A 27,112-nucleotide genomic window follows, 5' to 3' on the forward strand; every position below is an offset into this window, starting at 1 on the left:
ATAGTCTGAAATTTTCTTCTAAAATGAGCACGTTTATGTTGTTATTTCATTATAACGGCAATGAAAAGAAATTATTCATTGCCATTAAAGTTAAATTACTGAACCTACACACAGGAGTCTGATCAAAAAATGCTCATTTTAGAAGAATAATTCCATCTGAACTCTTCATTTCTACATTTATTTTACTTAAATTTTATGCGAAGCAAAGCAAAAATAGCCTAAATTTTAATGCCAAAAATTGCTTAAATGATTCATATTTGTATATTTATATTTATATAGCTTTTTTTATTTTATGCAGTGATGTGCAATGCATTTTATTCCATTTTATTGTGACTTCGAATGCCACACCCTCAGAAAAAAAGACCCAAATTATTTTTATTTACACATTTATTTCCGATTCCCGAAAGTAGCCTACATTTTAATGCCACGCATTCAGAAACCAAGACCCACCTAAAATATTGTCACTGCTTAAAAATAATTTTACAATTTAATTTAATTCTTTTAATGCACACCTTCAAATTATTTTAATTTTTTATATTTATTTCCTATTTTACTTTATTTTTTTATTTTATTCCATGCAAATGGAGCATGAATTTTAATGCCACACAAAGGCCTAATTTAATTTAATTTAATTTAATTTAATTTAATTTAATTTAATTTAATTTAATTTAATTTAATTTAATTTAATTTAATTTAAAAGTAGCCTAAATTTGAATGCCACACCCTCAGAAACTGAGATATATTTATATTTTTAATTTATAAACACATTTCAATTAATATTTAATTTATTTTTATTTAATAAAATTAAATTGTATTTTATTAAAAGCTAAACAATGCAAATGGAGTGTAAATTTTAAAACCACACCATCAGAAACCAAGGCCCAACTACATTAAATGATTTATATTTATATTAGTTATTTTCTATATATATTTTTTTTTGTGCAATGCAATGTCTGTGTATTTTCTCAACGATTTCTCCTCCATTATTTTGACTTTTGTTGAATGCCACTCGCATCCACTCTCATGTATTTAGACATGGTTCTCCCACACTCACACGTGGCCGGTGTGGGACAGGCCTCGCAGGGTCTGTTCCAGGCTTTGCCCACGTTATAGGAGCAGCAGCACATCTTCTTAGTCATGTTGAAGGAGAGCTCGTTCTCGCAGGTGTCGTTGAAGTTGCGGTAGCACACGCTCTTTCTCATATCTGTGAAACAGAAACATGCGGATGAGCTCCAGAAGCTGTGATTCAGTCGTAAACGCTCGGCGAGCGGCTCTTACCCATGCAGTTGTTTCCTCCGTTCACCTGCATGTACTCGGGCGGACAGACGCAGGTGTAGTTTCCCAGCGTGTTGTAGCAGGTTCCCGGACCGCAGATGCCGATGTGCGCCGTACATTCGTCGATATCTGAGAGAATCCATCAGAAAACATATCAGCATTCAAATACTCGATTGACTCCAGCTCTTTCTGTCTCGCTGCCCCTTTTATAGATGTTTGCAGAAATTTGCATGTCTTAATTACAATTATAAAAATTAAATATATTGTTAATAATAAATAAAAGTAATATTACATTTATATAATGTTAATAATTTCATTAAAAGTAAATTACATAAATTCATAAAAACACATTCATGAACAATCAAATAAAGTTAAAGTAATGCATTTAAATAAAATTAAATCAAAATATATTTAAATAAAAGTTACTGAACGTTAAAATGATTAATTATTAAATAATAAAAAAATATTAAATAATATAAATTTAATATAAAACTACTTTAATAAAAATACTTAATGACACAAAGTAATTCAAACTTTTTCAGATAAAAGTAAATCAAATTATTTAAATATTAATATAAATTACTTGTATAAATACAAAATTCAATAAATGTAATTAAAAGCTAATTTAATAAACATTTAATTGAAATTAATTAAAATGTATTTATTGTTATTCACTTAAAAGTAAATTCCACATTAAAGTATTCAAATATGAATCAACACTGAAATTAAAATGATTTAAATGATTTAATTTTATTAAAATCACACAATTATGAATTATTAAAATAATTCATAATATAAATATACATTTAATTAAATTAGTAGAATATTTACATAAAGTTTGTATACATTTTAATTGAAGTTAAAGTTAAATTTAATTAAAAGTGAATTATTTCATTTAAATTACAGAAATAAAACTTTAATTGAAAATACATTCCTAAAAATTGAATAAAAGTAAATTTGATTGAAAATGTATTAATTATTGAAATGTATTATACATTTAATATAAATATTAAATTGTTTAATTAAATGTTAATTATTGTTATTAATATTACAGTGCAATATTTAATTAAAAGTAAATTAAACAAATAAATTACTGCATAAACAACAATTAATCAAATAATTTGCTAAAAATTGAATTAAATTACTATTAAAAACTAAAAACTCTGTCGGCCGGACCTTCGCAGATGCGCGTCTCCTCGTTGAGGTAGTATCCGGCGGGACACTCGCACTGGAAGCTGCCGAAGGTGTTGACGCAGTTACCCCCCTGACACAGACCGGGCAGCTCCTGGCACTCGTCGATGTCTGCACGCGTGACAGAGAGATTATTAATGTAGGCGTCGTTAGACTCACAGGCCGCAGGAGTTGCGCTGTTGATCCGCTCTTACCCTCCAGGATGACGGTGATGGGATTGGGCCGGAAACCCTCTCCTCCGGGACACAGCGTTTTGTACTCGGCTGTGAGGAGACACACAGTTCATCATGAATACAATCAGTCTGTGCTTATGGCAGAATGAGTATGTAGTGTTTTCGACTGTTTTTAATTGGCTGATGCTTGAACCGATATTTAGGGATCAGAGTGAGCGACAGCTGTTATAATGGTGATATATATATGTACAAATTACTTTAAATGACAGTAAATGACCAAAAATTGTCTCTGGGAATTCAAGTTTTAGGTGGTTTTACTACAGCACAGGTATCGGCAGATAGCTAAATATTTACTGATATATCGGTCTTGTAACACGCTTTGTTACACTTTACAATAAACTAAAATAAGACTGAAATAAGTGGGAATAAAAAAAATCATAATAATTGTATATATTCTTAACAATTTATCGGCAGATGGGAAAATAGCTAAATATTTTCCGATATATCGGTCTCTTGCTTGTATTTTTATTACACGTAACAAGAAACTAAAATAAGACTGAAATAAGCAAGAATAAAAATAATAATAATAATAATAATAATTGTATATATCATTAAAAATGTATCGGCTGATGGGAAAATAGCTAAATATTTACTGATATAGCGGTCTCTTGCTTGTATTTTTATTACACATAACAAGAAACTAAAATAAGACTGAAATAAGCGAGAATAAAAATAATAATAATAATTGTATATATCATTAAAAATTTATCGGCTGATGGGAAAATAGCTAAATATTTACTGATATATCGGTCTCTTGCTTGTATTTTTGCTACACATTACAAGAAACTAAAATAAGCGGGAATAATAATAATAATTGTATATATTATTAAAAATGTATTGGCTGATGGGAAAATAGCTTAATATTTACCAATATATCAGTCTCTTACTTGTATTTTTGTTACACATTATAAGAAACTAAAATGAGTCTGAAATAAGTGGGAATAATAATAATAATTGTATATATTATTAAAAATGTATTGGCTGATGGGAAAATAGCTTAATATTTACCGATATATTGGTATCTTACTTGTATTTTTTTACACATTACAAGAAACTAAAATAAGTGGGAATAAGAATAATAATAATAATAATAATTGTGTATATATTATTAAAAATGTATCGGTTGATGGGAAAATAGCTTAATATTTACCAATATATTGGTCTCTTACTTGTATTTAATATATTGGTCTCTTACTTGTATTTTTGTTACACTCTAAAATAATCTAAAATAAATCTCCAATAAGTGGGAATAAAAAAAAAAAATGTATTTATTTTATACGTATAGCTCTTTAAATATTGATATAGCGCTGTATCGATATTTTGAATATTATCCAAATGATCACTGCTGCTTATTTTTAAATATGCTTAAGTGAAACTGAAGTTAATATTGTGTAAACTACTTTCATTTCAAATATTTGTGACCCTGGACCACAAAAATAACATTAAAAACCCTGATTTCTAGATTCATTCCTGGCCACTGAGGACAGCGATACGGTTGGACTGCTAGAGTTCAGTGTTGAGGGAGTGTTGTTCGTACTGGAGTTGATGGGCGGGCAGAGTTCGCAGGGGTTTCCCCAGGCTCCGCCCAGCGAGCAGCAGCAGGAGGCGCGGGTCACGCCCACCCCGATCTCAGCGCTGCAGGAGATGCCTCCGTCGCCGCGGTCCAGCGTGTCCAGGAAGCAGTTCCCCACCCGCGTGTCTGAAAGAGAATGGAGACAAGCCACGTTACGTTTACAGTGATGGCGATGAATGTGGCAGACTGAAGCAGGATGGCTCCGTACCCACGCAGCCCACGCCCGACGGGTTGAGCTCGAAGTCCGGCGGACAGTTGCACAGGTAGCTGCCGGGCAGATTCACACACACGCCGTTGATGCAGTTCACAGGGTCGAAACACTCGTTAATGTCTGCCAAAGAGAGACGGATGAGAGACAGAAGTGAGAAAAAACACACGGTCCTGATGAGATTAATATTAATTAAGATTAATATAGTTGCATGTCTTCATTAAAATTATTCAAAATTAAATACTGTAAAATGTCTTTAAATGTAGGTTAAATACTTTATTGGGTTTAGTACTTTATTAAAAGTAAATTACGCAACTAAATTAATTTAAAAGAAAAAACTATAAAATTGATAAGTTGCTAAACATTAAAATTCCATAAATGTGCAATTATTCAATTAAAGTATTAAATAAAAAAATATTTCACAATATTATTATAAATTTAAATATAAATTAAAATATTGATATAAATGTAATAGAAAATTATTTAATTAAAATGATTGCATTTTATTTTAATTAAAATTACACAATTAAAATAGTTTATAAGTAGGTACTAAACATTCAAATTAAATGTAAAATTGATTCATTAAAATTGAATATTGTATTTAACTTTTATTTAAAGTAAAATTAAACAAACAATTAAAATAAAATGAAATAAAATAAATCTTAGAAAAAATTATTTCTTTGGTCTTTCTAATTTAGGCGCCGTTAAATATTAATGTACAAATAATGTACAATTATTATTATGTAATTAAATAGTAAATCACATCAACAAATAAAATGTTAATTAAATAAATCAATGTTACCAAACAAGAAAATTAAATCAATGTAAAATTAATTAAAAGACAATGCATCTAACTTGATATAAATGTATTATATTTCTTTCAACATTCAAATGCTAATCTAAAACGATTTAACTACAAATAATAATTTAATTAAAAGTAAATTACCAACAAATAAAGATTTATAAAATAAATCTAGGAAAAATACGTATTTGATTAAATTGTTTTTCATTTAAATAAAAATAAATATTAAATATAATTATAAAATACATTTTCCATATAAAATGATTTAATTAAACCTTAATTATTTATTATTTTAAAGTAAACTACACATTTTTTTTTTTACAAAAATACAAGGCTATGCTTAAATTTAGTGTCTCTTATCGACATTTGTTGAAATGAACACAGTCTTAAGATCTCCATGACGCCGTGATTCAGGTGTGTGTGTGTGTCTCACCTGTGCAGTTTCCTCCACTGCGGTCCAGCTCGTAGCCGTAGTCGCAGATGCAGCGAAACATTCCCGGCAGGTTCTGACACGATCCAAACACGCAGATGTTCTGGAAGTTACACTCGTCGATGTCTGACGGGTGACAAACACACAGCGGATCGAATGAGTGTGTGTTACTGTAAGAGAGAGAGTGTGTGTGTGTGTGTGTGTGTGTGTTTACCCTGGCAGGCCTTGCTGTCTTCAGTCGGTGTGAAGCCCATCTCACACTCGCAGCGATATCCTCCCGGTGCGTTCAAACACTGACCGTTCTCACACAGATTCACGTTATCAGCGCACTCGTCCATGTCTGCAGAGAAGTACACAAACCACCAACAATCATGCCATTTATGTCGAGTTTTATAGCAGAAAACATGCTGGACAATCAAACTTAAGACCAGGGATTGTAGCAAATAAGATAACAAAAAAAAAACATGTGTAACATTACAATATCATTACACATTACTAAACACATAAAATAAAAATATACAAAGAAAATATGGAAATTTTTTTAGAATTAAATTAAAAGGAGATTACACAAACAAATAAATTAAGTTATAATTTTGTTACTAAACATAAAACTATGTATTATGTATATATTAATTCTATTTCTGTAATGACAATGAAATTATTTAAGTATAAAATACAAATAATTAAAATTATTTAATTACATGGAAATTATTTGTTTTTATTTTATTTAAAAGTAAATTATACAAACACAAATAAAATAAAATAAATAAATATTTCAGAACAATAAAGTTAATATAAAATGACTTAATTAAAAGTAAAATATTACTTATAGCTAAAAATTACTTTAAGTAAAACTTTTTTTATTTAATGTAAAGTTAAAAATAAATTACACAAATAATAAGATGAAAATAAGTTAAGATTTCTGAACAATAAAATTTATGTAAAATTTCTTAAAAGTAAAGGATTACTTATATGTAATGATTACTTTCTAATATTAAGTTCAGGTTACTTTCTAAGTAAAGATTATTTGTATTATTTAATTAAAAGTTCAAATTAAAAGTGAATTATACAAACAAACAAATACAATAACTTCACAAAACAAAGGCTAGTAAATATTAAATGAAAAGCGTGTGTTGCGTGATACCGGAGCAGGTGAATCCGTCGCCGTTGAATCCCTCCTTACAGGTGCAGCGGTACGATCCCGGCGTGTTCATGCACTCGGCGTTCGGGTTACAGTTGTGTTCTTCCGTCACACACTCGTCCACATCTGCAGCGACGCAGAAACAGCCTCAAACCACATTCAGGACTCTAACGTTAACCTGACGGTCGTCAGCGCTCGTCACTCACCAATGCACTTGATCCCGTCGCCCTCCCAGCCGTCACGGCAGCGGCACTTGAAGCTCCCCGGGACGTTGACGCAGGAGGCGTGCATGTCGCAGTTATGAGCGCCGATCTCACACTCGTCGATATCTGATGCAAAACAAACACTTTAGAGCTGCCGGTCTTTTCGTTTGAGGTTGGACTCGATTCTAGAGGAATCCAGGTTACCTGTGCATCCGGTGGAGCCCTTCTTGACGAAGTATCCCAGCTGACAGTGGCAGATGAAGGAGCCTTTCGTGTTTTCACAGTCGCCGTGCAGACAGATGTTGGGATTCAGATCGCATTCGTTGACATCTGGACGAATACAAGACGGGACAGATCAGATTAGGATGTAATACGAGCATATAAATACATAAGAGGCATTACACTATCACGACTAATCATCAGAATAAAAATATACAAAAAAATAAACAAATAAATGCAATAAAATAATTCATTTAAAATTCAATAAATAAAAAAATCAAGCTAACTTTGATTAAAATTAAGGTAACATTCAAATTTTTTTAAAATAAATTAAATCATTAATTTATATTTTATATAAAATAAAACAAGTAAAATAATTCATAAAATAAATCAAGGTTACTACATATATTATAATTAAATAATGACAAATTATTAAGTTAAAAGTAAATTATTCCTTCGTAAATTACAAGAAAGATAAAAAAGGAAGTAGCAAACATAGAAATAAAAAATAAAATGGCAAAAATGTGAATAAGTTTTAAAATATTATACAGTAAATCAAGGTAACTAAACATTCAAATTATATAATTAAAAATACATTATTATTTGAATTTAAAAGTAAAAATAAAATTAAATTAAATAAATCAAGGTTACTACACATTCAAATTAAATAATGTCAAATTATTAACTGAAAAGTATATTCTTAGTTAATAAATTACAATAAAGATAAAAAAGGAAATGATACAAGCATACAAATAAAAAGGCAACAATTTGAATAATTCATTAAAAAATAAATCAAGGTAACTAAACATTAAAGTTATTTAATTATTTAAATAAAAGATTATTTTTACTTTTTTAAAGGTTAAACAAAAATAGAATAATTCATAAATTAAATCAAGGTCACTATCCCTTAAAATGTAATAATGTAAACTTTATTTCAAAGTAAAGCATTACTATTTTTATTATTTAATTAAAAGTAAACGAACAGTAAATTTAAAAAAATCATTAAATAAATCAAGGTTACTAAGCAATAAAATGAAATAATATAAATAACTTTGGTACTTTCAAGCCTTTTATTACTTGAATACAAATGCAACAAACAAGCACACAAATTAGAATAATTTATAAAAAGAAAATCATAATGAATCATAAATATGAATTAAAATCAACGTAAACTATTTAATTAAATGTAAATATTACACATTTTATAATTTAAATAACACAATCAAACATAAAATAATAAAAAAATTAAAATAAATCAATGTTACTAAGAACGAATATATAAAATTATTGAATTAATTAATTTACTACTCATTTTTATTAGTTAAATTACACAAAAATAATTCTTACAAATAAATTCATGAAATAAATCAAGGATACTGTACAATTATTTAAGTAAATTATTTGAAGATGTTTATTTTTTTAAGAGTAATATACACACAAATGTATACGAATTGAGTTTCTTATCCTCTCTCTCACACACACACACACACACACACACACATCTGAACTCAGGTTAGTCTCACCGATGCAGGTGCGCATGTCCATGGAGGCCATGAAGCCGTCGTAGCAGAGACAGCGATATTCTCCGGGGATGTTCGTACACTGGCCGCCGTCGCAGATATCCGGCGTGTCTTCACACTCGTCGATGTCTGCGGGGAGAGACGAGGCTCAGTCTGAGAGGAACAGTGTGTGTGTGTGTGTGTGTTAGAGCTGCTCGATTCTCCCATGATTCTGAACTAAACAAAATAATGTGACAAAATATCAAATGCTGCAGGCTATTTAAAAGTGTATTTCTATTTCTATTTTCTATTTCGGTATTTCTATCAATAGCCAAAAATACATTGCATGGGTCAAAATGATCAATTTTTCTTTTATGCCAAAAATCATTAGGATAAAGGTAAAAAAAAAAAAAAGGATAAAGGTATCAAAGGTAAAGATCATGTTCCATGAAGATAGTTTGTAAATTTCCTACCATAAATATATCAAAACTTAATTTTTTATTAATAATATGCATTGCTAAGAACTAACTTTAAAGGAGATTTTCTCAATATGTATATTTTTTTGCACCCTCAGATTCCAGATTTTCAGCCAAATATTGTCCTATCATAACAAACCATACATCAACGGAAAGCAAAATGGAGACCCTGTTTTGTGGTCCAGGGTCACATATAGGCCTAATATATGCATTTAAAATATAATATATTTAATACACCAATTTTTTGTTTTTCAATTATAAAAAAAATAGTTTGAATGACTCACTAATAAATACCTCACTTGTTTTATTACTGGATGAATCAGTGTTTTTGAACGAATCTTTTGAATGAATGACTCAAATACAGTTTTTAATATTCAATTGTCGCCACCCACTGGAGAAACAATGCAATCGACACAAACGTTATTTGAAGCGCCAGTTACTTTCAAAAGATGATTTGCTCTATTTTGATCGTTACTATGTTTATATCCGAACTATAAGCTTTCATCCCAGTATTTCTGTGATTATATGAATGACTGTAAGACAGAAATAATACTGTGTAGTATTATTTTATTTATTAGTAGTATTATTAATAGACACGAGCGAATTATTTAGAAATTAGATCACGTGGCTGGTTGAATTTGAGATTGCGATCTTTTAACAATTAATCGTGCAGCTCTAGTGTGTGTGTGTGTGTGTGTGTGTGTGTTACCGGCGCAGGTCCTGAGGTCAGGCATGAGCGCGTAACCTTCGCTGCAGCTGCATTCGTAACTTCCCTCCGAGTTTGTACAGTGAGTATCGCAGCCGCCGTTCATGATGGTGCACTCGTCGATGTCTGTGGAAGTGAGAAGATGCACGTTTATAGCTGATGCACTGATTTTTGATTGCTAGTTTGATACGTGTGGATGTCGGTGGAGGTTTCTCACCCACGCAGCCCTGTCGGTCGGGCGTCACCTGGTATCCCGTGTCGCAGGAGCACTGATAGGTGCCCACCATATTCACACACTGACCGTTCCTGCACAGGTTACTACTCAGCTGACACTCGTTCACATCTGAGGGGGAAAAATAATAATTAACGTGTGAGATAAAGATTGTCGGGACACATTTGAATACGATCACATTTAATTTTAAATGCACTGTACAACAGTATTTTTTGCCAGCTTCTCAAATTAAATTCAATTCTAAAATGTCTATAATACAGTCACTTCTATTATATTCAAATTATAATAGGTATAACATTAATATAATAATAGGTATACAATTATATATTTTTTATAAATTAAATTAATACAATTATCAATAAACTGATAAAAGATATGAAATATTACTACATGTTTAAAATATGGATAACAAGACAAATCATTAAATACATTTTAATTTAGTAAAATTATACAAATGTTTTGTAAATTATAAAACAATGTATACAAATTTGAAAGTGAATTATACACAATTACCCTCAGATTATTTATTTTATCCAATGTTTTCACCACTAGAGTAAAGCTCAGCAGGTCTGTACCTTCACAGGCCGAGGCCTCTGTGCTCAGCTGGTGACCCGGAGGACAGTCGCACTCATAACTTCCCTCGGTGTTCAGACACGTCCCGCCACGGCACAGCAGGGGCTCGCGCTCGCACTCGTCGATGTCTGTGCGACAGAGAGAGACGCTGTGACACACAGGCTTTCAGAGGCAGAGGAGAACGTCCAGGGTTCAAGTCTCTAAATTCAATTTAATATGTCTATAATACAGTCACTCCTATTACATTTCACTCATCATCATAATAATAATAATAATATTTAATTATTATTTATTAATACATATGACATGTATTTTTAAATACTATTTCTGTAATAGTAAACTTATTAATTAAATATAATTAACAAATACAGTTATTTTAATTAAATATTAATTAACTGATAAAAAAATAAGAAAAATTTATAAATATAAATTTATAAATAATAAGTAAAAAAAAGTCATGCCATAGAATACATTGCACTATACTCCAATTTTAATATACAAATATATTTCCATTGTATTTAAATGGTAATAATAATAATTATTATTATTTACTTCTGTAATATAAAATATAAAGTATTACGTAAGTACCTTAAATTATAAAGTATTATATATAAATTAATAAATACAATTATTTTACATTGCATATTATATATTAATAAATAGGCGAAAATATAAAATATTAATTAATGGATAAAACTTTAACTGAGTATATAAAATCTAAAACATTAACAATTAACTTTAATGTTTTACATTTTTATATAAAAGTAGTGCTGTCAAGCGATTAATCGTGATTAATCGCATGCAGAAAGTTTTTGTTTACATTATATGTGTATGTGTACTGTGAATATTTATTATGAATATATAAATACACACACATACAGTATATATTTTGAAAATATTTACATGTATATATTTATATTCTTATATTTCATATTATATATAAATATATTTAATATTTAACAACATTTTTCTAAAATATATACATGCATGTGCGTATATTTATGTATACATAATAAATATACACAGTACACACACATATATTATGTAAACAAAAACTTTTACTTTGGATGCGATTAATCGCGATTAATCGCTTGACAGCACTATATATATATATAACATTAACATGAATGGAGTCTCACCCATGCAGTTCTTCATCATCATGAAGCCGCTCTCGTAGCCATCGAAGCACTCGCACTCGAAGCTGCCGGGCGTGTTGACGCAGACGCCGTGTCCGCACAGGTCCGGAGAGATGGTGCACTCGTCGATATCTGCGGGAGCGAGGGGAACAGCGTGAGCGGTAGGGCTCGGAAAATATTGGATACTGGGATTTTCCGAAAACATCGCGATTCTTCCTCGAGTCGATTCTGAGCTTGGTTTTGAACAGCAGATGGCGCTGCATGCTTTACAAACAGCAATACTCTGCTTGTTTCCAAATCCTTACACTCGAACCTAAAATAATCATTCATAAAATTTGAAAAGGTTGAAGCGAATTAAAAGGGTGTTCACAGTGGGCTATGTTTGCATTAATTTCGCGTCATAAAAACATTCCGAGTCGAGGTGAAATTACAGACTCAGCCGAACGCAACAGCGCTCTTTTCATCAGCATTTGAGTGTGTGCATAAAAACTAGAGTAGAGCACCATCTGCTGTTAAAATCTAAGCTCAGAATAGACTCCAGAAAGAATCTGAATGCATTCGGAAGATCTCAGAATAAATCCATGAATCCATTCTGCATCAATTTATCATCTCAGCTCTAGTGAGCCGTGCAGTGAAACAATGCTAGGTTTGATTTAGTGTTTGATGTTTGACCTGTGCAGTTCCTCTCCTCCATGGTGAGGGCGAAGCCGCTGTCGCAGCGACATTTGAAGCTCCCGATGGTGTTTCGGCACGTCCCGTGAGTGCACAGGCCTTTGAAGACCTTACATTCGTTCACATCTGCAGAGAAACACAGGATCATAACCTCATTATTCAACACAGATAAAAACCTTAAAGAAAATACCACAAATTTGACTTTCTGTGTCTGTAAGTGTTTCTGTAATCTAGTAATACTTTGGGAACAAAATTGCAGAAAAATGCACAGAAAACCAAAAATTGTCAAATAAATAAAATGTTGTTGTTATTATTATTATTATAAAATACCAAAAATACTTATTTTCTTGTCTAGATAAATAAATCTTTATATTTATTTATTATAATTTTATTTATATTTAAATAATAATTATAATTTAAAGTTTTTTAAAGTTCAATTTGTGTATAAATTATATTAAACACATTTTTATTTAATTTCATAAGTTCAATGTAAAAAACATTATGTAATATAATTACGTTTATATTTCAATAATTGTAATTGTTTAGTTATTTTATATACATTTTGTTAATTTGTATAATTTATATTAAATTAATTTTTATTTAAATTTGTAAAATGATTAATGTGAACATTTCAGGTAACAAATAATTATATTTATTTATTAAAATTGTTTATATTGAAATAATAATTATAATTCTTTATATATTTTGTCAATTTGTATGCAATTTAGTGAAAGTTTTAGGTAACAAATATTTATTTTTTATTATTTTATAAATAATTCAAATTTTTGTTATACCTTATATATTGTCCATTTGTATTGTAATTTTAATTCAATTTAAAAAAAGGATAATGTGAATGTTTTAGGTAACAATGTAACAATATATTTAAATATATTATCACATTTTATATATTTTTTTAATTATATTTTTATTATTTTTAAGGATAATTTGGCTTAGTTTTTATAATATATATTAAATATTATGATATAAAATATATAAATTGCATATAGAATTTTTATTAATATAATATATTAAATTTATTATAATAAAAGTTTTATAATTGTCAGTTTTCAAAAGTACTGAAATAAACAGATTTATAATGTCAGCCATAATACCTGTCTCAGATAATAGATTATCGGTATTGGTCACATTTAGCTGATATTGGAAGCCAATATTTTTTTTCTAACAATGTTTTCAATGTTATAAACACTATAATATCGACCAATATCATTTATCGGCTAAAACTACATAAATATCGGTATCATATCGGTCAAAAGTCCCATATCCGTTCATCCTTATGAATAAATGACAAACAGCTGTGACGCTGCACCTTTGTAGAAGGGTCGTCCTGTCAGGATGTCTCCTCGGTTGGCGATTCCGGGTCCCCGTGGGCAGATGGTTTTGAATTCAGGCGTGTTTAGTTTAGGACAGGCCTCACAGTCCACGCCCCATGCCGCTCCCACCGTACAGCAGCACATATCCACGCGATATCGGCCCGGTAACGGTTCCACGCACTCGTCCTCATCCCATTTCATATAACACTGCTCACTTCGGATGTCTACAGGGCACACAGACCACTGTAAATCACCACTGTTTGATTCGCACATGTTGTTAGTTACAAAAAAATGGTTTGTTTTGGATCAGTTGTCCCTTCAAAGTCATAAATCAGGTTGACAGTTTCTGTTTTTGGTTTAAAAACATATTCATGTTGATGTATTATGCTGTCTGCAACCAATAAATCAACTAAAGCAATAAATAATTTGAGAAACTAAAATGTTTCCATACCAACACATGTTCGTCCGGCTCCGTCCAGCGTAAGTCCCTCTGGACACTCGCATCGGAACGAGCCCTGCGTATTCACACAACGTCCGTTTGTGCACACACCCGGAAACACCTCGCACTCGTTAATATCTAAAGACAGAGCAGAAACGGGATGCATCGTCATGCAAAACTCTAGATAGATACTATGGTTAATGCAGCAAAGGATTGTGGGTAACACGTACCTTCACACACAAGTCCCTTCATGCGACCGAAACCTTTCGAACAGGCAGGATCTGTAGAAAATACATGTCAAAAACTTTATTTTTTGTGTTAAAGACTGTCTTTAAAGCAAACATTGGTTCATGTAGCTATTCATTAATACATTACATTTTGGCTTAATTAAATTTGACTTTACATTTTTTTTTTCAAACATTAAAACTTTCACATTATTCTTTTTAATAAATATTAATTCATATAAATAAATACAAATAAGCTATTATTTAAAAAAAAAACTAATTATTTAAATATAAATCATATAATGATAAATAAATATAATTATTTATCTAAAAGTTTCGCAATAATCTTTTATTAAATTAAATAAAATGAATTCAATTAATATAAATTGTAAACAAATTGGCAAAGCTTATATAAAATACACACAAAATATAATTATTATTTAACGTAAATACAATTACAATAAATAAATATAATTATTTAAAAGTCAATTAGTCAATTATCTATGTAACCAAACAAGCCTTTTTTTTTTTTTTTTAGCATATTGCTTTTTGCATATGAACTAACCAATTTCGCAGCGTTCACATGGACTTCCCCAGGCCGCCCCCAGTGTAGAGCAGCACTCGGACTTCAGCGTGGCCCCGTTTATATTCACCTCACAGCGGCCGTCCTGGATGTTTAGCCAGCAGGTTCCTTTCATGCTGTCTGCATGGAGCAAATACATGAAAGTGAACCAAAAAAGCATGACAATGACAAATGGACATTCTGACATTTGGAGCGGCTCCCCTGAGGAGAGTCATTGCATTTCTGCAGATATATAAAAACCATCTCTAGCGGGATGGGATCGCAGTGGGCATTCATCCTGCAAGCACAAACGTGCGACCTATTGCCTTCATACTCCATTAGTTTCAATCAAACGACGTTCGGTTTCAGACAAAGAATGAAAACCGCCTGGCTAGAAAATAATAGCTTAAACGTAACAGAATACTGTTCGGTTACTTCTAAAAATAAAATCAACATTGACACGCACATCACTATGCTAATGCTGTGTATTAAATAGCGTTTGGTTGTGTATTTAGCAGTTGCATTTTAAACATTTTAAAAAACACATTTAATAGCCAATGAAATATCCATAAGAAATCCACCAATCTCACTGTTACCATGGAAACACTTGTTAGCCTAAAACGACTTTTCGTACTTACCTACGCAGACGGTGTTGGTGGAGTCCAGTTTGCTGCCGTGGGAACATTCACAGTTGAAGGAACCGGCTACGTTGCGGCACACGCCATTGATGCAAGGGTTGGAGTCACATTCGTTGATGTCTGAACAAAAGGACGACAGGTAAGAAAGAAAAAAACAATGTATATAATTTTATGTGAAATTTACAAAAAAAAATCATAAGCAAACCTTCGCAAGTCTCAGAGTCAGCTTTGAAGGAGAATCCTTTGGGGCAAGAGCAAGTGTAACTTCCTGGCGTGTTTCTACACATGCCGTTGTCGCACAACAACCGATTCACCAAACATTCGTTAATGTCTGAAAGATATGCAAAAAGTTAACAAAATTGATCAAACACAACTACTACTTATAGATTTCAGAGCAAGTGTTGTACAAGAAGTCTTTTAAAGCTAAGTTTTGCTATCAACAAGTTACGTAATAAAAAAAGTTAACACAACTTACCCACGCAATTCTTGCCGCTAGCGTCGGACTCATAGCCGATGTTACAGATGCAACGGTAGCTCCCACGCAAGTTCTCGCAGATGCCGTTTTGACAAATGTCTGGATCCAAAGCACATTCGTTGATGTCTACGAAGAAACCGAATGCAGTCTGTTAGCATTTAGCATTCATAAACGAATAGCAAATTAGCGAAAACAGACTTACCTCGCCCGTCTGTGGTGATTCCAGGTCCACTGCTGCACACCGCTTGAAACTCAGCTACGAACAAACAAACAACGTTAGCCACCTGCTAGCACACATGCACACAACGCTAACATATGTTGCATTAATATTAAAGGATTGTTCGCGACTGGAAGGTGTATCGTTGTGGTTTACCAGAGTTGAATGCCGGGCAGGGTTGGCAGGGTTCTCCGAAGCCATGTTCAGGGTTGGCGCAGCAGCATTCCGACTTCGTCACCGCCCCGGGGAACGGACGCGAACACGTGCCCATCTTTATTGCGCCGTAGCAGGTGGTGCGCATGTGGGTGTCCACACAGACACGGCCGTCCACGTCTATGGCTAGTCCTGGCGGGCACTCGCAGCGGAATGAGCCCTCGGTGTTCACGCAGCGCCCATTCATACAGATGCCCGAGGTCTGGCATTCGTCGATGTCTGTCAGAATGAAACGAAGGAGGAAATAGCACAAGGCGTTTGAGAACAACATGTCAATAAAGAATAATGATGTCAATGATGGTCACGGGATGTGGCAGTTTATGACATTTGATATCACTGACATGACTTGCATCAAATGTGATCTACAAATATACGCAAACGCAAATGAGATTTAAAAGTTTCAACGAGGGAACAATTTTCTGAGAATAACAAGTCAAATCATTCACAATTGACATCAGATGTAAGAACCAAAGATGTCTCAAAATGTGTGTCGCCAGATCTGACGTCAAATTTGAAAAAATGCGCAATTGGAAATGTGATTTTAAATGATAGCGTCTGTTTCTCTGACAAAAATTATCGTTTGACTTCAGAATGCTTGGAATATAGTGTATAGATTAATATTATGCCCGACATCAGGTATTCCTAGATGTCTGTCAGAGATTAACGAATGAGGAAATGGCGTGAACCATTAGAGATCAACATCAATAACAAATAATGACGCCAGTGACAAGGTGCAACATTTGACGTCACTGAGATGAAAACTAGCGATATATGTTTTGAGGCACCGGTTTTGACATTAATGATGTCAAATGTCATTGGTTATTGCGTCTTGCGACTGTTTGCTATTGACGTCAAACGTGCCATGGATGTGCAAATATACGCAAATGAGATTGAATAGTTTTCAGAGAATAACGACTTCAATTTTGATCATTAAAGACATCGACAAATGTCCTACCGATGCAAGAACCAATGATTTTTAAGATGTCGCAAGTGTAAATTGAAAAAGGTTAGAGAAAAACGTACTGCGCCATGGTACAACAGTTATACCCATTCTCTCAAGAAGGAAACTCGTATTCTTGAGCGCAAATGGAGAAAAACTAAATTAGAAGTTTTTAGGATTGCGTGGAAAAACAGTATGTCCAGATATAGACAGGCTCTAAAAGCTGCCAGGGCAGAGCATATCCGCAAACTCATAGATAATAACCAAAACAATCCAAGGTTCTTATTTAGCACAGTGGCTAGATTAACAAATAAACAGACACCGCCCGATCTAAATATTCCCTCACAGTTTAATAGTAATGACTTTATGAATTTCTTTACTGATAAAATAGATAACATCAGAAATACAATATCAAATGTAGATTCTAATGCGTCTAGTATTTCAGCTTCATTCATCGCACCCAAAGAAAAACTGCCGTGCTTTACAACTATAAGACAGAAAGAGCTAAATAAACTTATCAGTGCATCTAAACCAACAACGTGTTTATTAGATCCTGTACCTACTAAACTACTGAAAGAGTTGTTACCCGTAGCAGAAAAACCGCTTCTCAATATTATTAACTCATCGTTATCTTTAGGTCACGTCCCAAAACCATTCAAGGTGGCGGTTATTAAGCCTCTTATTAAGAAACCACAACTAGATTCTAATGAACTGGCAAATTACAGACCCATTTCAAATCTTCCGTTTATGTCAAAGATTTTAGAAAAAGTTGTGTCTACTCAATTATGCTCCTTTTTGCAAAAAAATGATCTCCATGAAGAATTTCAATCAGGTTTCAGGCCCAATCATAGTACAGAAACTGCACTTGTTAAAATTACGAATGACTTACTACTTGCTTCAGATCAAGGCTGCACCTCGTTGCTAGTATTACTTGATCTTAGTGCTGCGTTCGACACTATAGACCATAATATACTCATAGATCGATTACAAAAATATATTGGTATTCAAGGACAGGCTTTAAGATGGTTTAGATCCTACCTGTCTGATCGCTACCACTTTGTTCATTTAAATGGGGAGTCATCTCAATTATCACCAGTAAAGTATGGAGTACCACAAGGATCTGTCCTAGGTCCTCTGCTATTTTCAATATACATGTTGCCCCTTGGAAATATTATTAGAAAACACGGGATAAGTTTTCATTGCTATGCTGATGATACTCAATTATATATCTCAACAAGACCAGATGAAACTTCTCAACTATCTAAGCTAATAGATTGTGTAAAAAGTGTAAAAGATTGGATGACCAATAATTTCCTCCTACTAAATTCAGATAAGACAGAGATATTACTTATTGGACCAAAAAACAGCACACAGAATCTCGTGGATTATAATTTGCAACTAGACGGATGTACTGTTACGTCCTCTAAAGTAAAAAATTTGGGTGTTATTTTAGACAGCAACTTGTCCTTTGAAAATCATATTTCCCATGTTACAAAAACAGCATTCTTCCATCTTAGAAACATTGCCAAGCTTCGAAGCATGCTACCTGTTTCTGATGCAGAAAAGCTAGTTCATGCATTCATGACCTCTAGACTGGACTATTGTAATGCACTGCTAGCTGGTTGTCCTGCATCTTCAATAAACAAGCTACAGATAGTCCAAAATGCAGCGGCTAGAGTTCTTACCAGATCAAGAAAATATGATCATATTACTCCAATTTTACAGTCTCTGCATTGGCTACCTATTAAGTTCCGTATCATTTACAAATTATTATTACTTGCCTATAAGGCCCTAAATGGTTTAGCACCTGCGTATCTAACTTGTCTTCTACCACGCTATAATCCAACCCGCTCCCTAAGGTCGCAAAACTCTGGACTTTTGGTAGTACCTAGGATAGCAAAGTCCACTAAAGGAGGTAGAGCTTTTTCACATTTGGCTCCCAAACTCTGGAATAGCCTTCCTGATAACGTTCGGGGTTCAGACACACTCTCTCTGTTTAAATCTAGATTAAAGACACATCTCTTTAGCCAAGCATTCACATAATGCATCTTATAATCTTGTACTGCAGTTATATCTGATCAAATGTACATTATTATTATTCTTTAGCTTGGGTTGAACAATTTATTTTTGCTTAGATGGAACAGCAGCTACGCTAATCATGTCTCTGCTTGTCTCTACGTTTCTGCCAGCCAGGAATTACAGAACTTCAGTCCGGATCCAACCATTACATGATCTGAGATGACCGAACACCTGAGATGGAGGATCAGCGCCGGGAGATGACGTATGTGTCCCTGATCGTAGGCAGAGGCCAAACGCCTGGATGAACGCCAGAGACAGATCCCCATTGAGGACCCCGCCACTTAGACAGCCATCGGAAAAGACCACTGGAACCAGCTGAGCCCATTCAATCTGACTTGCTGCAGTTTGGAACTGAACTGCTGGTTTGTTTGGCCAGAGGAGAACTGCCCCCGACTGAGCCTGGTTTCTCCCAAGGTTTTGTGCAGTGCTTTGACACAATTTGCATTGTAAAAAGCGCTATATAAGTAAAGGTGACTTGACTTGACTTGACTTAAATTAGTTTTTAGTGATTTAGCGCCTGTTTCTCACATAAAACTCATGTAACTTCAGAAGACTTGAAATATAGCGTATAGATAGACTCTAAGTTTCTAAACAATGTTGGGGTTTAATAATCGTTTTAAGTGAATCCCAAATATGCTCACCAGTGCAGTAGCGTCCATTGGGTGCCAACGCAAATCCAGGTTTGCAGATACACTTGAAGCTTCCGTCTTCGTTTATGCACATGCCATTGAGGCACATGTTGGTGGTGGCACATTCATCATGATCTAGAGGACAAGAAAAAATGATTAATTAAAAATGTTTATGTTGACCTTCTATCACCCTCCACCCACACCAAACTCCAAAAGAGATTTATAAAACATTTTAACAATTTTAAATCTTTTTAATGCAGGATTTATAGTATATTATCAAATAATTAGCAGTCAAACAGCTGAATCATCAACTTTTGTGTTTCTATTTAAAATATTTAAAAATACTGAGTGTAGAAACATAAAAAACTTATATATATTATGTAGTTCAGAGTTTTCGTTTAAGCGCTTACCGACGCAGTTCTTCCCGTCAGGACTGATTTCAAAGCCAGCGTTACAGATGCACTGGAAACTTCCATCTGTGTTCACGCAACGTCCGTTACGGCACATAACACCGTTCACGATACACTCGTCAATGTCTGAAGCAACAGGAACAGATTAGTTACAGTTGTCCACACACAGGGCGCTGGGCCGTGTGAAGTGAAGTTGTGCTGACTTTCATCATTACATTCATTAAAAAGGGATAATTCACAATAAACTGACATTTGAGTGCTGTGTGTGCAGGATACAGAGCACAGTGATATTATTTGTTAGATTTAATTCTGGTTAGTGTGTAATGCAAAATACCTTTTAAAATATTTTTTGAAATAAAGCTGAAATAAAATATAAATACTTGATATAATATTTGATAAAATATAAATATGAATTGTATAATGTTTGTGTGTGTGTGTGTGTATATATATATATATATATATATATATATGTGTATGTGTATATATATATATATATATATATATATATATATAACAAATTTTAATTGAAGTTAAGGTTGACGTAAGCAAGTTTAAGTTGAAGTATTAAAGTGACTAAAAATAAAACTGAAATAAATTAAAGCTATATATAAATTTTAATATTATAAAAAATATATAAACACATAGATATAAGATATAAATATTTAAAGTTATAAAGAAGACATAAACATATATAAAAAATAAGCACATAAAAATTACTAAAACAAACTAAACTGAAAAGTGAAATATACTAATGGTAATAAATATTACTAAAATAAGTTGTTTATAGTAATATTAGCCATCTTGCCTCCATTAAAATTTTAATGGGTCATATAAAATTAACTACTTAGTTAAAATGTAAATATTATGCATTCACGGTTTATGTAGAATATAAGCAGTTTTTGTATTTTAAGCGAAAAAAATAAATAAACTAAATTAATAATAATAAAAATTAAATAATAGTGTAGGCATGGAGCACAAGACAATAAAATGATATAATATAATCATATATCATGCCACAAACCAATGCAGGCCTGTTTGGTGGGAGTTCCCTGGTATCCCTCGTGACATTTGCAGTGATACGATCCTTGTGTGTTGACACAGTCTCCATTCACACACGGGTTACTAACGCACTCATCCACATCTGAGGGTAGAAAGCAGATGTATAAGAGACCATTAACACTATTAATCAATAATGTGTGCTAAAATATTGACACAATCTGCTGTTTATAACTCTCAGGCCTGTGGAAGTCAAGCAAATCTCCTACAGATGGCAGCAGAGGACATTTCACATCATGCCAGCATTCAAAACACTGACTTTTCTTGACTGAAAGATGAATGCACAGGTTTACCGATGCACTCCCCGCGAACGTCTTGCCGGTATCCCATGTTGCATTCGCAGCGGTAGCTGGTGGGCGTGGGAATGCAGCGGCCGTTCAGGCACAGGTTGGTGAAATGCTTGCACACGTCGATGGTCGTCTCGTTCAGCTGGCCTGAGCACAAACAGGAAAACACCATTGAGTTCTTAGCTTCGGACGGTTAGTTGAAGGGAAAAGCTGGCAGCTTCCACTCACTGATCTGAATCTTCTGGCCGCCGTTGCCTCCATTGCCGTTTATGATGGTGTGCTCGCCGCCGTAAATATAGCCGCCGCCATTTCCATTATGTGAAGGACCTTTGCCGTAGCTGCCGATGTTCAGACCGCCGTTGCCGTCGTGGATGATGCCGCCGCCGTTACCGGTGGCAAACGGAAGCCTCTGGATGCACAGTCGCCTGTATTCATCTGCAAATGAACAAAAGATGCTTTTACACTATACCAATTGCAAGGAGATGGAAATATATAGCAATTTATACTATACAAGTTGCAAATTGCAGAAATTCCTGTGTATATTCCTACTTTAAATGCAAACTTTTTGAACAACCATAAAATTTTTATTTTTCAATATTAATATTAAATAATGCTATTATATATTATATGATATATACTTATAATGATATTATGTATTTTTATAATCATAATATATATTGAAATAATATTTAAATGTAATAGTTTTCACCTAAAGTAGGACCAAACGTAGAAATTACAACATACTTTGCAATAAACTATATATATATATACACTTATTGCAAAGTCTACGTATATTCCTATATTTGTTTTTAGCTATTATATATTTTATTTATGTATTGTATATTATTTTATTATATACAATTTTATTTACGTACACTAAAATAATATACAATGTATAAGTTTTGAATAGACTTTTATGGACATGAATATGAAAAAAAAAAAAAAAAAAAAAAAAAAAAAAAAAAAAAAAAAAAAAAAATATATATATATATATATATATATATATATATATATATATATATGTTATGTAATATTTTAAATATTAAATATAGATTATATATACTGTACAAGCACCTGCTTGTTTGTTCAACAGATGAAAAACATTAAAATGATGAACAGACTTTTAAATAATTTTTTACAATTTCATACATATATTATATATCATATAATATTTTTTAAACATGTTAAATAATTTCATTAAATATAGATAATATAAACAAAGATTTACTTCATTAAAACATTAAATACCTGAAAAACAATGAAATAAAGAGCAACGTGAGCTTTGCTTGCGCATTAAACAAAAGCAGAAAAAATGAGGATTTGGTAGCCGTTCGGCTCATGCATTCCTGCGGAAGACACACGACGGTGTCAAAGAGGAGGGAAGAGCGTAAAACACACGGGTGTGAAGACGTGGGAATGAAAGAGAGCGTTTTATTATCCCGAGGTACGATCGCTTTGCTGACCTGACATGTATTTATCGTGATTTTGTGGTGAGGTACAGCATGTCTGAGTGATTCTTCAAAGAGCGCTACATAAAGGTCAAACGCTCGCACATCTAAAGAAATTCCTTCTTTTGAATGATGTTTTTATTGTAATACAGTACGAGAAGAATCAACACTCATTTCAGCTTATCATGTCAGCATCATAATGTACTTTAAAATCTGTGCAGTTCAGAATTACATTGAAAATACCACAAAAGATGGCATGTAATAGTTTTATTTCTGTATTTCCTGTTGAAAAAGGAAGTTTGGACTTTTCTTGAACTATGCTACTTGCTATCGCTATTCAGAAGCAAAAGCTTCAAAAAGTTCTAAAAATCTAATTTTAAATGTGTATATATGCTGAATATATTTTAGGGGTATGTTAGCATACCAATGTTAGCCTCAACGATACCAAACATGGATTAAAAACCTCAAAGTTATAAAAAGCTAATTTTAAATATGCATGCTAAATATCTTTTAGGAAGCATGCTAGCATAAAGATGTTAGCCTCAAAGCTAACAGACATAGACTGTAACCATCAAAAAAGCTCTTAAACATTCTAAAATGCTAATTTTGATGTATATATGTTATCTTTTAAGGAGTATTCTAGCATACAGATGTTAGCCACTAACAGTCGTGGACTAAAAGTTCTAAAAAGCAAATTTTGATGTATATATGTTATCTTTTAAGGAGCATTCTAGCATACAGATGTTAGCCACTAACAGTCGTGGACTAAAATTTATAAAAAGCTCATTTTGATGTATATATGTTATCTTTTAAGGAGTATTCTAGCATACAGATGTTAGCCACTAGCAGTCGTGGACTAAAAGTTCTAAAAAGCTCATTTTGATGTATATATGTTATCTTTTAAGGAGTATTCTAGCATACAGATGTTAGCCACTAACAGTCGTGGACTAAAAGTTCTAAAAAGCTAATTTTGATGTATATATGTTATCTTTTAAGGAGTATTCTAGCATACAGATTCTAGCCACTAACAGTCGTAGACTAAAAGTTCTAAAAAGCTAATTTTGATGTATGTTATCTGTTAAGGAGTATTCTAGCATACAGATGTTAGCCACTAACAGTCGTGGACTAAAAGTTCTAAAAAGCTCATTTTGTTGTATATATGTTATCTTTTAAGGAGTATTCTAGCATACAGATGTTAGCCACTAGTAGTCGTGGACTAAAAGTTCTAAAAAGCTAATTTTGATGTATATATGTTATCTGTTAAGGAGTATTCTAGCATACAGATGTTAGCCACTAACAGTCGTGGACTAAAAGTTCTAAAAAGCTAATTTTGATGTATATATGTTATCTTTTAAGGAGCATTCTAGCATACAGATGTTAGCCACTAACAGTCGTGGACTAAAAGTTCTAAAAATCTAATTTTGATGTATATATGTTATCTGTTAAGGAGTATTCTAGCATACAGATGTTAGCCACTAACAGTCGTGGACTAAAAGTTCTAAAAAGCTAATTTTGATGTATATATGTTATCTGTTAAGGAGTATTCTAGCATACAGATGTTAGCCACTAGTAGTCGTGGACTAAAAGTTCTAAAAAGCTAATTTTGATGTATATATGTTATCTGTTAAGGAGTATTCTAGCATACAGATGTTAGCCACTAACAGTCGTGGACTAAAAGTTCTAAAAAGCTAATTTTGATGTATATATGTTATCTTTTAAGGAGCATTCTAGCATACAGATGTTAGCCACTAACAGTCGTGGACTAAAAGTTCTAAAAAGCTAATTTTGATGTATATATGTTATCTGTTAAGGAGTATTCTAGCATACAGATGTTAGCCACTAACAGTCGTGGACTAAAAGTTCTAAAAAGCTAATTTTGATGTATATATGTTATCTTTTAAGGAGTGTTCTAGCATACAGATGTTAGCCACTAACAGTCGTGGACAAAAAGTTCTAAAAAGCTAATTAAAGTAGCATACAAATGATAACCTCAAAGCTAATAGATGCTGACTAAAAACTTAAAAGTTCTAAAAAAAAGTTTTAAAAAGACAATTTTAAAATGTGTATTTATGCTAATTGTCTTGCAGAAGTATGCTAAAATACAGATGTTAGCCTCAAAGCTAACAGACATGGACTATAAACTTCAAAAAGGCTTTAAAAAGTTATAAACAACTAAAAAATGTGTATATAAATTAAATATCTTTTTGAAGTATGCTAGCATACAGACAGTAGCCTCAAAGCTAACAGACGTGGATTAAAAACAAAACAAAAAAAGTTTTAAAAAGCTCGTTTTAAATGTGTATATACATTTAAATATTTTTTCGGCATATGCTAGCATACAGCCATTCACCTCAAATCTAATATTGACTAAAAACTCTAAAAAGCACCTGACAACGTTCAAATTTCTAGCATTAGCAACAGTAACAGTGATGTTTGACATCTTAGTTGTAACGCTAGTGATTAGCATTAGCCCACTCACCGGATCCTCTGACGGGGCACATCTCTGGGATGTGTCCGAGTGCCCAGCAGCGGCCCGTGTCGCAGCAGCACTGCATCTTGGTGTACTGACCGGACAGTTCACTCGCGCAGCGGCCGTTCGCTAAAGACGAGAAACACGTACCAATCCGATGATCTGTGAGAGGGAATGAGAGAGATATCAGAAATGCTACTGTTTTTGCATAGTATGCATACTGTAAAAAATTTGAATTTCTTCAAAATGAGCAGTATGAAATGACAGTATACTGTATCCCACAATGCAATGCACTCAACTTGGCCTTTCATTTTAAGTAAGAGACAATAAGTGCGTCCCAAATTGAGTACTTTTGCACTCTCCTATGATGTTTTGTAGTATAAATAGTGCGAGTAGTGTGTTCACACTGAAAATTCCAAAACTAATAAGTGCACTTTAAATGACTTTCTTAAATGATTCACTTGTGTGGAATTTTAGATACTTAAGGCATTCTGTTGCAGCTTTAATTACGTTGCAAAAGGGGAGGGGCTATTAGACTGATTATCAATGAGAAAATAACCTTATAAAATTCATACTCTACATGGTTGAGTACATACAGTAGTGTATAAATGTATAGTGTATCATTTGGGACGTAGTTATTGACCTGGAAATAATATTAAAAACTATTTTAACTCCCCTTTTTGACTCGAATTGCCAAAAGTGATGACATTTATACCAATTTATTAACTCTGAATACCACAAAAGCCTTTCTCGCATGTACAGTTGCACTTCGCAGGAAGTCAGGTCCATGCGTGCCCTTTTACACGGTCCCCTAGTAGGAAGTTAATTTATGAAGTGGGAGCCTGAGAAAGCCACTAGAGGACCAAAAGCACACAGACTTGAGATGGGACGTTTCACTCAGTCAAGGTCAACGAGGGGGGTTGGTTGCGATAGGGTGCGTACACTGCGACATTAGCATGAGCGAACCATGCGAAAGAGGGGTGAGAGTGAAACGTCGATTAACTCGGCTAATGAGCCAGCACTTAGCCATAAATCAAGTCCATGTGGAGTAATCTCAGCCAATTACGTCGAACATAAGAAACCCTTCGGTTGGAGGTTGCAGGCGCACACTCCCGAACTACAGCC

At 32.9% G+C, this 27,112-nt stretch overlaps 1 protein-coding gene across 1 annotated transcript in view; it reads right to left on the bottom strand.

Annotated features, from left to right (window-relative positions):
• Positions 1-27,112, bottom strand: part of LOC306875464 (fibrillin-2-like) — a gene marked incomplete at its 5' end in the record, with an annotated part of 73,740 nt that overhangs the window by 21,608 nt on the left and 25,020 nt on the right. Inside the window, 32 exons of the mRNA XM_079426044.1 lie at positions 1,055-1,204; positions 1,279-1,404; positions 2,452-2,577; positions 2,661-2,729; positions 4,237-4,398; positions 4,481-4,603; positions 5,716-5,838; positions 5,927-6,052; positions 6,857-6,979; positions 7,060-7,182; positions 7,261-7,386; positions 8,799-8,924; positions 9,960-10,082; positions 10,174-10,299; positions 10,764-10,889; positions 11,901-12,029; positions 12,570-12,695; positions 13,897-14,124; positions 14,352-14,477; positions 14,570-14,620; positions 15,129-15,266; positions 15,764-15,883; positions 15,969-16,094; positions 16,239-16,364; positions 16,441-16,494; positions 16,612-16,887; positions 20,329-20,451; positions 20,727-20,852; positions 21,748-21,867; positions 22,076-22,216; positions 22,298-22,504; positions 25,997-26,149. Coding sequence (XP_079282170.1) covers positions 1,055-1,204; positions 1,279-1,404; positions 2,452-2,577; positions 2,661-2,729; positions 4,237-4,398; positions 4,481-4,603; positions 5,716-5,838; positions 5,927-6,052; positions 6,857-6,979; positions 7,060-7,182; positions 7,261-7,386; positions 8,799-8,924; positions 9,960-10,082; positions 10,174-10,299; positions 10,764-10,889; positions 11,901-12,029; positions 12,570-12,695; positions 13,897-14,124; positions 14,352-14,477; positions 14,570-14,620; positions 15,129-15,266; positions 15,764-15,883; positions 15,969-16,094; positions 16,239-16,364; positions 16,441-16,494; positions 16,612-16,887; positions 20,329-20,451; positions 20,727-20,852; positions 21,748-21,867; positions 22,076-22,216; positions 22,298-22,504; positions 25,997-26,149 — 4,248 coding nt within the window. The remainder of the gene's footprint in view (positions 1-1,054; positions 1,205-1,278; positions 1,405-2,451; positions 2,578-2,660; positions 2,730-4,236; positions 4,399-4,480; positions 4,604-5,715; positions 5,839-5,926; positions 6,053-6,856; positions 6,980-7,059; positions 7,183-7,260; positions 7,387-8,798; positions 8,925-9,959; positions 10,083-10,173; positions 10,300-10,763; positions 10,890-11,900; positions 12,030-12,569; positions 12,696-13,896; positions 14,125-14,351; positions 14,478-14,569; positions 14,621-15,128; positions 15,267-15,763; positions 15,884-15,968; positions 16,095-16,238; positions 16,365-16,440; positions 16,495-16,611; positions 16,888-20,328; positions 20,452-20,726; positions 20,853-21,747; positions 21,868-22,075; positions 22,217-22,297; positions 22,505-25,996; positions 26,150-27,112) is intronic.

Source organism: Barbus barbus (assembly GCF_936440315.1).
Source record: "Barbus barbus genome assembly, chromosome: 9".
NCBI classification, from domain to species: Eukaryota; Metazoa; Chordata; class Actinopteri; order Cypriniformes; family Cyprinidae; genus Barbus; species Barbus barbus.